A 14,836-nucleotide genomic window follows, 5' to 3' on the forward strand; every position below is an offset into this window, starting at 1 on the left:
TTTTCCCCTTCCAACTCTAAGTTGCGTTGAGTGACATGTCACATACGTGTCTTTCAGCGTGTCAGATGGGTGAGGTGTGCCACTGCAGAGCCGGACGGGGAGACTTTGGCCTGTACGACCCTACGGAGAGGGAGAAAGCCCAGGAGATGGTCCAAATAGATCGGCCATGTTTAGGAACATTACTGCTGGGCCATGCTATGTAGTTAGAGCAAGAATTAAATTATTTGATGTCTTCCTTTGAAAAGAAAACGGGAAATATTTTTATATATTTCGGTTGTAATAGGAACGCTGCAATGTTTGTAATGAAGTGAATGAATTTGGGATTGGTGCTGCTTACTGTTATTATCTTTGCTATTTTACTATGCTATCCTAACGTTATCCAGAGTATTTATGTACTCACTGCGTTCTGACACTTCCCCCCTGAGAGGGTACGCTCGTATTTTTTACCTTTAAGGCTAAAAATAGTTTGGTTTTGGTCTCTTTAGAAAGAAACGAAAGGCCTTTCCCACCGGACCAGGGTATAACCCCCGGGGAAGCGGTGTTCGAGGGGCTCTGCGGGGAGCACCGCACACGCTGGTACCCGCCGCGCCACTGCCCGGTGTCCGGCAGCACGATGCTGCCTTTGCCGAAATACCCAGGTGTTTAATTCACAGCTCTGCTTTATGTGGTCAGCAAAACAAGCTGACAATTCCAAGTCCGTGGAAGTTAACGAAGTGATGTAACTGGCTTCGGGCCAGGGTCGGGAAGAGGCCAGACCTTTGCCTGCGGAGAGAATGGTGGAAGATGGCTCCACGCCTCAGCGGGATGGGGCACGCTTGAAAAATCACGCGAGGGGCCCGTTGGCATCTTCAGCCACCATGGTGCTGCTAGAAACTTCCCCCTGGGTTTTTGGAAAAGCCACGACGGGCTGGAGAAGCGAACGGGGAGCGGGTGCCAGGGGCAGAGGCGCGTTACAGAGGGAGCGTCCCCCTGTCAGGGCGGCCGCCACCTCAGTGCCCGAGGCCTGGGCACCCCGCTTTCCTCAGCGGTGCCCGGGGAAGCGAAGCGCCAGGCAGTTGGGTGCGTTTTGGGTTTATTTTGGAGGGAAAGGTGCTGGTGGTGAGAGAAGGGGACGTCTTGATGCCGGCTGCGGGACGCCCACCCTCTGCCACACGCGACCCCCCGCCAAGGCGCCATGTTCCCGCACGAGTCTTTGCGGTGCTGCCCCAGGGCGGGCGACTCCCCCCCGCGTCAGCAAGGAGCACCAAGGGCGACCCGGGCCGGGCCAGCCCGGCGGCCACCGGAGCCGAGGGGCCGGGGGAGCCCTGAGGGGGCCGCGGCGGGCGGGGCGGGGCGGGGCGGGCGGCGGCGGCGGCGCCAATGGAAGCGGGCGGGCGGCGCCGGGCGCGGAGGCGGTGGAGCCTCTCGGCGAACAAAGAGGGAGCGAACGGCGCGGCGGGAGGGAGCGGAGGGGGGAGGCGGGGGCTGCCGGACATGCGGGGCTGCCAGCCGGGACGCGGGTGAGGGTCGTAGGAAGCAGCCAGAGAGAGCGGCGCGGGTCGGCGGCGCTCCATGGCCGGTGGGTCGGGGTGAGGTGAGGCGCGGAGCGGAGCGGCATGGCGGGCGTCAGCTACTCGCCGCCCTGGTGGGTGAGCCTGCTGCACCGCCTGCCGCACCTCAGCCTGCGCTGGGAGCTCACCGCCGCCGACTTCCGACCGCACGACGCCGAGTACCAGCAGGTGGGTCCCCGTATGGGGTCGGGGTGTGTGTGTGGTGAGGGGGGGTTGTGTCCCGCGTGGAGACCCCTCGCAGTCCGGGCGGGGGGTGTTTGTACACCCGCGGGCCGTGCGGGGCAGGGGGCTCGGACCGCCCGGGGGTGTGTGTGTGTGGAGGTGGGGGCCCGGTCCCGGCTGGGGGTCCTCGCGTTGGGTGTCTGTGGGGGCCGCGTCTCCCCCGCTCCGTGTGGGGTGAGCCCGCCCCGGCAGGGGCAGGAAGGGGGGGCGCCTCCCGGCTGGGCCGGGGCAGGCCGGGGGGGCGCGGGGGTCTGGCGGGAGGCCATCGCCCGCCGGCGGGCGAGCGGGAGCCCCGAGCTGCTTCCAGCCTGCTGGAAGGCCGAGATCTGCCTGGGAGAAGGCGAGGGGGGTCCCCTGGAAGGGGAGGCAGGAGGCGGTCCTGGCCAGGTGCCCTCGCCGGGTCCCCGGTTGCCGCAAGCCGCGCTGTCCGGGCCAAGGCACCGGCCCAGCCTGATGTCCCCGGCCGGGGCCATCACCCTTCATCGCCGGTAGTCCCCGCTCCGGCCCTGCCCGGGTCCCGCCGTCCCCGCACCGCTGCCACCTGCGGAGAGGCCGGCAGTGCCTTTCCAAAAGCCACTAACTGCCTGCTGGAAAACAGATGACTTAATGCATGAGAGCGGCGAAGCAGCAGCATCAAGTGCATGGGAAGACGCTCACAGAATACTTGTGTGCTGCTTTTTTTTTTTTTTTTTTTTTTTTTTTTTTAATGCTGCTTAGCCCGTATCCTGTGCTCGGTTGGCTAGGCACGTAATTAAAATGATTGTGGAGTGAATCTGTGTGCTCTAACATCTGTGTTCTCTGCTGTCATCTTGGAACAGAGCTGCAGTGACTCTGCTGCCTCGTTTTTGCCACGGTCTCTGGTTTTGAAAACACCATTTTGCTTTTCTGAACATACTTGCGGTGTCCTATATACGCAGCCTGCTATCGTGCACGCAGGCAGAAAGGCTAGGACATTTATTTATCTCGTTTATCCTAGAAGTAAAAGCTATTAGACATACTTTAGAAAGCAGTATGTTTTGTTTTTTTGTTTTAAACAGATGAACAGTGCTGTGGGCTGAAGCTAGAGCAAAATATGAGAGATGTATTGAAAGGGAAATGGGTGGGTACAAAGAAACACCTTTAAACCAGTAAACAGAACAGACTTTTGACCTAACTTTTGTATTTGGGGTTTCGATTTGTTAATTTGTTTTAGTTCCCCTGGCTTAGCCGAGTTCAAGATGGCCACACACAGATGTAACGCTGCACAGCAGCGTAACTGTATTTCCATGACCTCAGAGGGTAGCTGCCTTTAAAACAGGGCATACGAGATGCTGAAGATCAGAAGTTGAGAGTTCATGGAAGGATGTTCTTGGGAGTGTGTTATCATGAAACAAGCACTCGTTGACCTTTGGATAGACGGCAGATGTACTGTTTTTCACTTAAATTGCTTAAAAGCATTCCTCGCAACAGTCTGGGGTTGTGTTCGTTTGTCAGGTAATTTTTCTACAGTAATCATATTCTGACTTAAAGGCTGCTGCTGTTCTCCTCCTGTGTAGCTGCCTCCCCTCCCTTGATGATATTAAGGACTTCTTGCACAGCAGTAGATGGCCTTTTAAGTCTTAACATCAGCTCACAAAAAAAAAAACAAACCCAAAACCAAACATTTTATCAAATCCAAACCTGAATGTCTGGATTACTGAAGCGTCTGTCGTCAAGAGAATGATTTGGGCAGCAGCAGCGTTGCTGGTTTTGGCGTCGGTAAGGGATAGGAAGCAGGCTCCGGTACTGCAGCCCCTGTTATTGGTGTCGCCCCTTACATAACGAAGCTGCTGTAGCCCTGCAAGTTGGCTCTGGAGTTCGTAGCCATGTAGATTAATTCTAATGCAGTGAAACGGGGAAACTTAATCCAGGAGTGGGAACTGTAATGCTAAATGCTCTCTCATGCTTTAAATTGTTCTGAAAGCCTTTTGGTTTGAATTCTAGCTTTTTCTGTTAGCTTTGTTAGGAATTTGCATCTCTTGCTCTGTTTGCAGCCTATGCTGGCATAGTCTCCCCTTTTCTTTAGGAACCTTTTGCAATCAGAGGCAAGATCGTATATGTCCTGAAAATAAGAAAGGCCATTTTTAAACTTAAATTCTGCATATTTTTCTTTTCTTTGTTGGTCTTATTGGCACAAATTGTGTGTATTTTTGTTTTCTATTCCATTAGTTGTTGATACCCGAACTCTTAAATATAAACTGTTAAACTGCGTGCTACATTTGAGTTCTCCAGTGGCTGAAGAGAGGTCAGTGGGGGATGCTAGCTAGGAGTTTATGGGGCTGGGAAAGGGCAGAGTGTCCCTAGCTGTAGTAAAACTGAAAATACCTTTTAAGTTTCCATGGCTTCAAGTCATCGGGTAGCTAGACTGTTGTCATAAATAGGCATACAGCAGGGCTCCGTGTCCGTTCTCATTCTGATTTGTTATGAGGAAGGAAGCGATGCATCCTTTCTGATTCTTCGTATCTTCTCTAGAAAGATTCCCCAACCCATCACCAAGGAAGAACATTGCTTTCCTTATCAAACTGTTTTCTTTAGTAACCTCTTAGTAAAGACCTACCCTTTTTGGTACTCCTGTTTTGATGATAGGCTTTGAACTTGTGCGTCAACTCTGCTGCCTCGTTTTTGCCACAGTCTCTGGTTTTAAAAACACCATTTTGCTTTTCTGAACATACTTACAGTGCCCTATATATGCAGCCTGCTATTATGCACACGGGCAGAAAGGTTCTCGTTTATCCTAGAAGTAAAAGGTATTAGACATACTTCAACCAAAAGTGAAATACAGTGGCTTGGATTTGAATGTTGTCATGTCACTTGTTGCAGTGCCACGTGTTCCTGCAGGTGAGGAGGCTGCTGATTTAACAGGCTTTCCAGCTCTACCTAGCAAGGATTACTGTAATGCACAAGCCACTATTCCACTGAAGCAGCAGACAAGCTATTGTCCCCTGGATCCTCTCTGAAGCACGTGTAGTTCGTAGATAAGCACATACTGCCGGTCTTTGAAGTCTAGGTCTTTGTTGTGTCTTCTGGGACCCCAGATGATGGAGAATATCTGGAAGGACTTAGATCTAATGGCTAGTTATGCTGTTCTGTCCCATGTAGTCCTTTTCATCAGAGCAGTAGGGACACCCACTGTACACTGGTCTGTCAAGGCGGTTGTGTCCATTGTGTACCAACCTACAGGGGCTTCCTCCTTTTGTCTGAGAGCATGAGAAATACTTATGGCAATATTGGGCTGAGATCAATGCAGCTGCAGGTTTTGGCTGCGTACCTTCTTCAACTGAGTCAGTCTCTAAAATGCTCTATCCTGGTATTACTTACTACTTTATCTTCTCCCACAGCGTATCTTGTTGCATTAGGTTAGAACAGTGTGTGCAAGCGTGGAGGAGCAGAACAGATCCTTTCCCTCTGGACTAGATTGTTTAAAAATGTATGTGTATACATATGTCCTTCAGATGCTTCACTTCCATCATGACAAGCTGTGGACAGCAGTACAACTAGTTCTTCCTTTTTCTGGGGGAACAGAGGTGAGCTTCAATGCAGAATGAGCTGGGGTTGTGATCCATCTTCTCCAGGGGGTTTGGCATGCTGGTGAGTCCTGCCAGAGCTGCCTTCATGTGCTTCTTGCAGGGCTTGCTCCATAAAGTCATCCCTATAGAGGATCTTATCGGACCGCTTCTTTTCCTAACCTTCCATGAATCACTGGGGTTGAAGATATCTTGATATGAACAGTTTTGCTCTGGCTGTATTCTCATCTGAGTCATACTGCAGTGCTCTGCAAAGCCTTTTCATTGTGTAGTGAGTCACAAACTCTGGAGTGAAGGGAATGTAAAAATGGAGCAAAGCTCGTGTTCCTCCTGACAGCATCATGCTAAAGCCAGTTCTGGTCTCCATGCCTTTTGCTGCTGAACAAATGATTATGATCGTACCGGTACTGTCCACTTACTTTCCAATTCGGTTCATCAGACCAGTAAGATGGTCCTGAGAATGCTGCTGTCACTAATTTAATCTATTTAAGTAATGTGAGTACTTCTACTTGTGACTGACTTAGTTGCATGGCATTGAATTTGCTTTATTTCTTGGGGTAGAGTTGGTTAAGAGCCTTGAGGTAGTGTGGAGGTTACATGCTGGAAAGAAGTAGAAAAGCTGAATAGCTTTTTAATACAGCATAACAACGGGTAATGGGATATCTGCTTGAGACAGGGTGTCTTTGGTACCAACAGAAAAGGAGCCTACAACACTATTGTAGCTCTTAAGTCTCCCTGTGCGCTGAAAAGTGTACTTTAAACAGCAAAGAAGAAAAGAGGCTGTAAAAGCGAAGCTACAGAGCACCTTGACTTGAATTTCTGCTTTTTCTTAATTGTTGGAAAATGGCAAGGTTGACCTGAATCTGTGCAAATGCATGGGTTATGTGTGTATCGGGCTAGAACAAAGCAAAATTCTCCAACATCTTTGAAACTCTTTCCTTGTACCACTCTTGTGCTTTTTCTGTGATAATCAGAACTGCAAATGCATGGGTAGTAGGTGTAATGGCAACAGTATGTGCTTTGGAAAAAGACTGGATGATTGATTCACACCAATTAAGATGCAGAACCACGCTAAAGGAAGCATTGATAGGAATAAGGGGATGCTCTGGTCCTTGGTTTTGAGATGGTTTCTTTAGTCTTGTCACCCAGGAGTTTCCTGTCATACATCTATTGGTGCTTTTGTGTTGTAATGTTATTTTTCTACTACTGTATGTGTGTTGAGGGGGGATCCGGCAGTGAAAGGTGCTGTGTAAGCCCAATGATGCTTCCCATTTCTTGGCTTGCAGACTCCAATCCAAGGCATGTGTCTTTGAACCTATAGGCAAAGGTTCAGCAAGGAATTAATTCTGTCAGGTATTTTCTGGCTCTGTGAGGCTGTTTCCCTACGCATAACAGCTAATGTCGTCTTTGGAAATATATCTTGGCTGGAGAAACATGATGGAGCCTAAACCGCCAAAAAACTTGGATTAGAGAGATTGTTTTAGAACTTCCTCTACTGTACTGGCGTCTTATTTCAGTTCTGAAATCAAGAGTCTTTCTGTAAATTGGAACCATGTGTATTAGTCAAGTTGGATGACGTGTTCTTGTCTAGTTGGCTTAAAGTCAGAGGGTAATGTGCCTTTCTTAAAGGGGTTAGACTGAAGGTTTCTTTCAAGAATAGATGGACCGCTTCCAAGGTCTGATCAGCTCTCCTGCTGTAGCACGAGTTTGTTCATATTTCCGTATAGTAGAATCCAATGTTTTCTAATTAAATTGAAGTTGCTTTTAGGTTTTTAAGAACCAATGGTAAATCCTCTCTTCCCTTTACTCATCAGTTTTGGTTGCATGAGTAACCATGCAGTAATACCTCTTATCAGCAAATTGGTGCTGTAGTCTGGCTCCTCTATTGTGTGTTTAATCTGCAAGAGCCTTTACTGGGGAACTGCAGCATGATGAATAACCAAAAGTGTAGAATCAAGACAATTTTTGATGGCTGATTTTTTTTTTTTTTTTTTTTTTTTTTTTTTACCAAAGGTAGATATATACAATGGTTTCTGTTGAGCATAACTCCAGTCATGCAGCAGCATATGGTATACAGACAGGAAAAAAAGTCAACCTTTGCCAGCTTTCTGTCTGCAGCTTTACTTTTTTGCTGACCCATGCGGTGCTGCTACGTTTTCAGATGGTCTCCTGAGAACTGACAGTTTCTGGAAATCCTGACTGTAGATTACCTTACTCTAGTCAAAAAGAGTAAATGTTCTGAATGTATGGTTTTAGCAGACCAAAGTACACACAGAGGGGTAAAAGGTGACTTGGGTAAATGTGAAACACGTTGTGGGAGGAGGAGGGAAGGAGATGCAAGTGAGTGTGCAAAGATGTAAACCATGTTTGCTTCATCTGGGTAGAATCCTAAAGGTATTAATCCTGCACAGCGAAGATGCTTTTGCCAGGCCTGGTGAGCTTCCTAGTCTTAGGAGACCTCTATGCAGCATGTGGTGCTCTGAAGCTATCATGCTGGTCTTAGCTGCAAGAGTAGGACCAGAGTTAAAAGCATTAGCTTGGTTAGGTGGTGGCCAGCCACTGGCACCTTGGTGTTTCTGCACCAAGACAACATTTGTCCCCTTGAAAATCCCCTTTTTTTTTTTTTCCTACTGTGTGTAACAGTTTGTCTCCTGGTCTGGATTTAAGTATTTATAAAGTCAATCTTGGATAATGCATCCACCTCCTCTGGGTGTTGCCTGTGTATTACCGTATGCACACAAGCGTTTATCGGTTTGGAGGAGCTGACATTCACAAACCTTATATTTTGCATTTGCTTTGGAAAAAGGGAGTCTAAACAAGAATTGAAAATGCAGATGAGGGTCTCTAACCTTCAGTTTGCAACCAAAATGACATAGCTACTTAGGAAGCTTATCTTGGTGTCCAGCTGCAAAGCCCAATCACTAGTGTTCTGGAGAAAGAACTGATCAAAATCCCTTCAGTCTTACCATCTTTTCTCTTTTTTTTTTTTTTTTTCTTTCCCTCAATTCTTACTGCCTTTTTGAGGAGAGGAAAACCCACACTCTTCAGGTTAACAAAAAGCCTTTGTTTAAATGTTGATCCAATAAAACAAGCAGTGCTTTAAGCAGATATTGGTGTGGATTTTTAGTGCTCCTTATTTTTCATTATTAGGGAAAGTGAGAAATTCTCACCCAGAAGAACATATCCCATTAGGCATGATTCTGGAGATTAAGGGTGGGAAGTCAGGTGCTTTCCTCTGACTTAATCCCAAGGCTTTGAATGTGGATTAAGGAGTTGTGCCACAAGTCGTCTTGCTCTCTTATTTGTATTTTGGGATTAGATTTATTTTTGAACCTGCAAACAAAAATCTGTCTATTGAGAATAAGATAGACAAAAGTTATGGGCCTTTGTCTCATTAGGTTTCTTGACATAAATGTCTTCAGAACAGACAGTTGGAGGGACAAGCACCCTCCAATCCCTTGTCTTTTCTTTCTTTTTTTTTTTTATTTTTTCTTTTTCTTTTCTTTCTCCTTTTTCTTCTAGTGCAAGGCTAATTTTGCACCCCTTCCCTCCACCAGCACACTTACTGATGGAAAAGGTGAAGTCCAAAATGGATGGTTCATACTATTTGTGTGGAGGTGGTAAGACTGTTGTGGTAGAGCTTGCTTGGCCAGCTCTGTGTGACTTCTTTCTGGGGACAGTTCTGTAGGTGTAAGGATCAGTATGCTGAAGACTAAGCGGAGATGGTTGACGCTTCTCCTGAAGTCATCCTTTTATGTTCTTTGATGTCAAGTGAATACGCTTGGGTGGCTGTAAGCAAGCACTGAGTAAGCTCACTCAATTTTCTTAAGAACGGAGGGGAGTCAGCATCTTGTTTGCAACTAACCTCTTGATGACTGTCAATTCTCCTCTTGTTTCTGATTTATCTTTTAGTAGTAAACTTTCCACCAGTTACGTTGAGATTTCCCATTCCCCTCGAGTGGGTAGCACTTGGCTGTTTTTCAACTGAATGTAATTCCCATAGCTGGGGGAAGGGATGTGATGTCTGGGAATTTACTGAAGTCTCATCTGAATCTTACAGCAATTTTGGAATATATCAGGATTACCTTCTGTACTGAACTTTAATTCTTACTTCTAAGACATGGATAAGACTCAAAATACTCAGGGAGATATCAATTGATGTATGCTGGAGAATTGTCTCTAATGATAATAATAAAAACAAAACCCAGTAACCCTGCTCCTCTCTCAGCAAGGCTGTCTATACTTTCTGGGTATGTCATCTTAACAGCTCTTTGTTTTAGCTGAAGATGATGATTAACAAGACAGGTGACCTAAAATCAAGGAGGATTGAGTTCATGCAAGACTTTTAGTCCTGGGGATGCACTCAGATGACAGTCTAAAAAAAGAAAAAAGCCGTCACTATTAGAAATCCTTCCTTTTTTTTTCCACTTCAAGGAGTGGCTGAGACTGTTTTTTGTATTGCAATGGTGAAAAACTAGGAATTGGTTACAGTTATCCCCAAACCAGAAATAACTTTTGCTGCATGGTGAAAGAATCTGCAGGTATCTAGTGAATAGTCACTGTGAGGAAGTGCTATGCTGATGCTATTTCTTTTTATTTTTTTCCTATTAGATGAGCTAGGAAAGGGCAAAATGCAGTGCACTTTCATGCTGCAAAGGCTTTAATTTCAAACTTTTTTTAAGATTTCTAGGTAATGAAACGCTTGTAGTTTTTGAGTCTGATCTTACTGTGAGCTTTAGGGTTTGGTAAGCCACAAATGTGCATGTTCTTGCAAAGTAGTCATTTGTGTGCTTAAGGTTGCAAGGGCATTCTCTTGCAAAAAAAGAAAAAGTAGGTTAGTGTGCAATACGTGGACACGGCAGTTGGTGTAACTCAGTCATGATGCTTGTACCAATTCCCTTCTCTAAGCACTTGGCTATGAGGGTAACACTTATAGTAATGTGTGCTTTTGCATGGTTATCAGGTTGCTTGCTTCAGCAGATATAACTTGTGCCAGACTTCTTTTAAGTTGTTATTTTAACAAACGAACATTTTCTGGTCCAATGGTAAGAGCAGCATTGAAACCAGCCAGGGAAAATGCTGATGCTTCCCTCACCCTCACTTAACTGGAGCTGCACCCTCAGATTGTGATTTCTTTGGTCAGTGCTAAATGCTTTTTCTGGCTGATATGTCTCAGAATGGTGCCACACGTGCATATGCATGAAAGTCTTTGTAGTGTGAAATTAGGGATGAAAGATATTGCTAATCAGTCCTAACAATGCTGGACTTATTCCTGGACAAGAGGAAATGGGAATGTGGGGAATGGACGTTTCACAAACGTATGACACATTCAGACGCGTTGTTATGCCAGTGTTGGTGTCTGTGCATGGACACCCTTTTCAGTCTGTAAAATGCTGCTGCTCATGCAGAGAATTTAAACAAGCCTTCTATTCAACACTGAAATTCAAAATAACACCAAAATCCAAATGGAGGCACTTCAGTTGCATAATAGTGTCTGTTACAAGGAGGACTCAGTGCAGCAAATGATGTAATGCCCTTTAAAATAAGGCCTGAGCTTGGGGGGAGAAGGTGTTGGTGAAGGAACCATTAAGAGTATTAGTAACGGTATCAAAGCTATCCATAGGGTGTTAATTAGCAAACCTGAATAATCCCGAAGTTGATTGGGTTACAACTGTACATGTGGGAAAAAAAATGACCCATTGCTTGGTGCTCCCTGTTTTCTCTGATTATGATTGCTTTAACGTTGAATAGTAGATCTCTGAATAATGTGGTGGGCAGAGTATGACCTTGCCGTACTTCATGCTGTTTCCCTGGGGGTAAGCTTTTTTGCAGTTTAACAGTGTGCTCGAGTTCCTGCAGCTGATAAACTGGTAATTTTGATGCTTGCTATTGTAGCTAAGATTTTTTTCAGTCTGCCCAAGAGATGCTTTCTGTTGCATTGCTGACATTGTAATGCTTTGCGTCTGGGCTGTTCCTGTAGCCTTGCTATTTAAGTGCTCGTTGTAACAGATGATGTTACTGCTCTGAGGCCTCTGGCAGTTTGGTACTTTCCTTCTTCCCTAAACTTGTGTTTAGCAAATACTTACTTACTTGTTTCAGTGTAGGAATAGTCCTTTCTGTTCCTTCCTCGCTGCCAGTGCCTCTGTAGTCTCTGCTTGGACTGGCATGGTCAGAGGGGGCCTCGCATATGCCCCCCCCAGCCCCCTTTCTCCCTTGTTTTACAGTATTCATTCCAGGAAATGCTGAGAAAGTCGAGCGTAATGGAATTCATGAAATTCAAGCTGTGCTTCAATAAAAACGTGTTTTCAATTTCTGCCTCCTTGGGAGCCTGAGACTGAACTGTAATTGTCGGCGCTGGGTGGGGGCTGGGGCTGGGGATGAATGAAAGCGGTGGAGTCAGCGCTGTGCAGAGCCTCTCGCCTGGCATCTCCCTGCTCCTCGGCATTCAAAGGCTGGTGTGTGCTTTGTGACCGCTTCAGGAAGCGTTTTTGTATTCAGCTGTCCAGAAGGCCCAGGCGTTTTCCTGCTGGGTTTGATCTGGCTGTCAGGGTCTGAATGACAGTGACATGTTGGAGAGGAACGTGATGGGGGAAGCATCAGCTGGGGGTGGTTTATCCCCCCTCTCTGCTCTTCGTCTTGCTCACGCTGTCCTTTGAGTGTCCTGCTGCCGATTAAGGGTGAGAATTATAATGGTGACTCAAAAGCCTTTGGTAAAACTCATTAATGCATTCCTCCTTTAATTAGACACCCAGCCATGGGCTTATAAATATCAGAGCCCAGGAACGGTTGCAGCTGTAATAAGATGTGCTGCATCAGTTGCAGAAACCGTGGATTTCTGGCAAATGCAGATGTGGCAAGCTCTTACTCAGTTTGGTTTTTGGTGAGGAAAGTGGAAGGCATAGAAATGAAGGAAGCAGCTGAGAGTGTAGTGGCTGATCTTTGGCTGAATCTTGCCTCCTGGTGTTGGACTAAGAGGAAGGGGTGGAGTTGTCCTGCTTATAAATATAACTTTTTTTTTTTTTCCTTTGGAGGTGTAATAATGTGACTTTCAAGGGGAGAAAAGAAGGAGGATCTAATGAGAAGTTATGCAAACATCTTTTCTTGAAACTTTAGCACCTGAGGGATTTTTACTTTTGGAATATGAGTGTAACAGGAGCACTTACAGGCTTTGCAAACAGTGCCCATTTTGCTGTTTGGAAGTTAGGGAACGGGGAAGTGTTTTACAACAGAAAAGCACCAGGTACTTTTTTTGAGGCCGGAGGGGGCCTGGGGGGGGGGGGGAAAATGAACAGTAAACTTCCATTATTTTGTAGTCTCTTCTTGTTTATGAAATATGAAGGAGGATAATTTGCAGAACTAATTTGTGTGGGTGACCCCCAGCAACAGATGACTAGGCCCCTCTGAGAGAAGTTTGCACTACTTCTGGTATCTTTGAAATATTTGTGGGCTCCCCCCCAAGAAGGAGAAATAGAGGGAAGGCGAAAAGGACTTCAGGGAAGGACTTGTTATTTCTACCCCATTGCAACTCCACTTGTAGTTATGATCACTGCGAGTGCAATGGTAGACCCTGAAAACACAAACTCTGTTTAGCTTTGGACTGACAGGCTGTCAAGTACAAGCAATACAGAGAGGCACAGACCTAGGAAAAGGCAAGGGATGGAGACAGCCATCTATCACTGGGCTTAGATACCATTAAAAAAGATAGGTTTGCCTTTTTTTTTTCTTAAGATTTGAACTTGAGTCAGGTTAGACTGAACGCCTTGGACTTGAGTAAATGGGAGCTATTGCACGAGACCAGATTAGAGGTACTTCTAGTCAATGGCAAGTATTAATGTTCATGCTCCCTTAAGAGGGAAACCGTTTCAGTTGTAGTAGGTGGCAGGAAAAAATGGATCAGCTGTGTTTTGGGTCTTTTTCTGTCTGGATTTAGTGGAAAGCACAGATAGCACATCCAGTAAGGATGGAATGATTTGCTTGACACTTCTGTAGCTAAACAGAAATCTTTACTTTGGACGAGAGTGCTATTTTAAAAGCACTGTACAACGCTTCCTGTGTGCCTTTTAGTATTTCAAAATGTGACCAATGTCTTCTGTTTGTTCTTCTCATTCTGTCCCCGTGCAGTCTCGGTTATTGTTGGCTTACGAGACTGAGTAGTGTACAGAGCTTGGGTAGGACAGGGTTTCATCCCTGGTCTCCGAGGTCAAATATTCTGGATCACTGGCCGTTCCTTATATAACAATTTTGGAAGTATACATATAGCTTAGGCAACAGAGGTTAAATCGAACTGAGTAGACAAATTACTGGGAGAAGCAAGTTTACAAGGTTAAAATAGCCTTTCATTCTCGTAAGTACAACCAGGTAAAGATGCTGATAAAATTCTTGGCTGGTCTCAGAAACCATGTTCTAGGGCAGGTTGAGTGCTCTAACAGTGAACCTCTTGATCACTGCAGGGTTTGTTTTTCAAGCTTTTTCAGCTTGACCTGCTGCAAGTTAAAATCTCTTCAAAAGCATTTTAAATGCTTTAATAGTAAAGGGTAAACTAAAGGCGATGAATATAAAATATGTCCAGTGGTGTTGACAAAATTCTCCATGTGGACAAGCGGTACTGTGGGACGCGCTTCCAATGCCTGTGCATTAGCAGGCGGCTCTTGGAGAAGCTGTGTGAGTGATAGTAGATGCTGGGAGCGTTCTGCTGAGGTGTAAATAACAAGGTTGGACAGTTTACGCTAGCTCTGCTGTTTTTATTAGTGCAGCTTAGCTTTCGCCTTGGGCGATGTGGAGGTTATGGGAGAAGGAGGAAGGGACAAGCTGTGAACTTGCCTCCTTTCCCAGCAGAAGATGATGAGAAGGTATGGGGATCTTGTTACCCTAATCCCCATTTGGCATGTTAATTCTTCTTGTCCATGTAGTCCTATCTTAAGTCTGAAATTCTTACTGAGGCAACTGCTTGCTGGGTCACATGTGTGTCTCACTCCCATGCCCTTTCAACCTTCTTAGTGTTTGTGTGGATTTTGTCGCAGCAAAATTCATTTGGCTGCTATAGTATTTCATTGCTCTTAATTTTGTTCTCAAGAAAACATTGCTCTGAGAGACTGCTGCTTGTCTTATTACTGCTCCTAAATACATTTAACAGCTATTTACTAGCTATTGCATTTTCTGTCTGTGATTGACCCACCTCTTGACGTGTTCTCAGTGCTGAAGAGGACTGTAGATCCAAGTTTGTTTGGTGAGTAGATCTGAATAATCTTCTGCTGATGTCAGTTACACTTTGGCCTGGGAGGAGATGTGCCTTGTACTGCAGCAGTGGCATATCCAACAGGTGAAATGTAGTTCTGCAGGTATAACCTATGGGCAGGACTTTCAGCACTAGCTTAATTATTAGGTTTGCTTTACTTGTGCTGGCTTCAGTGAGAGTGATCTTGATTAGTTGATGCAATAAATGAAATATAAGGTTTCTAAGAACCAGTTTCAAGGATAGGTCTTGAATGCTCATTGAGGTTTGGGTTCAAACCAGGCATTTCT

General features: G+C 45.8%; 1 protein-coding gene across 1 annotated transcript in view; it reads left to right on the top strand.

Annotated features, from left to right (window-relative positions):
* Positions 1-1,595: 1,595 nt before the first annotated feature.
* TTYH3 (tweety family member 3) overlaps positions 1,596-14,836 on the top strand; it is a gene marked incomplete at its 5' end in the record, with an annotated part of 73,485 nt that continues 60,244 nt past the window's right edge. Inside the window, one exon of the mRNA XM_082490329.1 lies at positions 1,596-1,718. Coding sequence (XP_082346455.1) covers positions 1,596-1,718 — 123 coding nt within the window. The remainder of the gene's footprint in view (positions 1,719-14,836) is intronic.

Source organism: Vanellus vanellus (genome assembly GCF_965231255.1).
Source record: "Vanellus vanellus genome assembly, chromosome: 14".
Classification (NCBI taxonomy): domain Eukaryota; kingdom Metazoa; phylum Chordata; class Aves; order Charadriiformes; family Charadriidae; genus Vanellus; species Vanellus vanellus.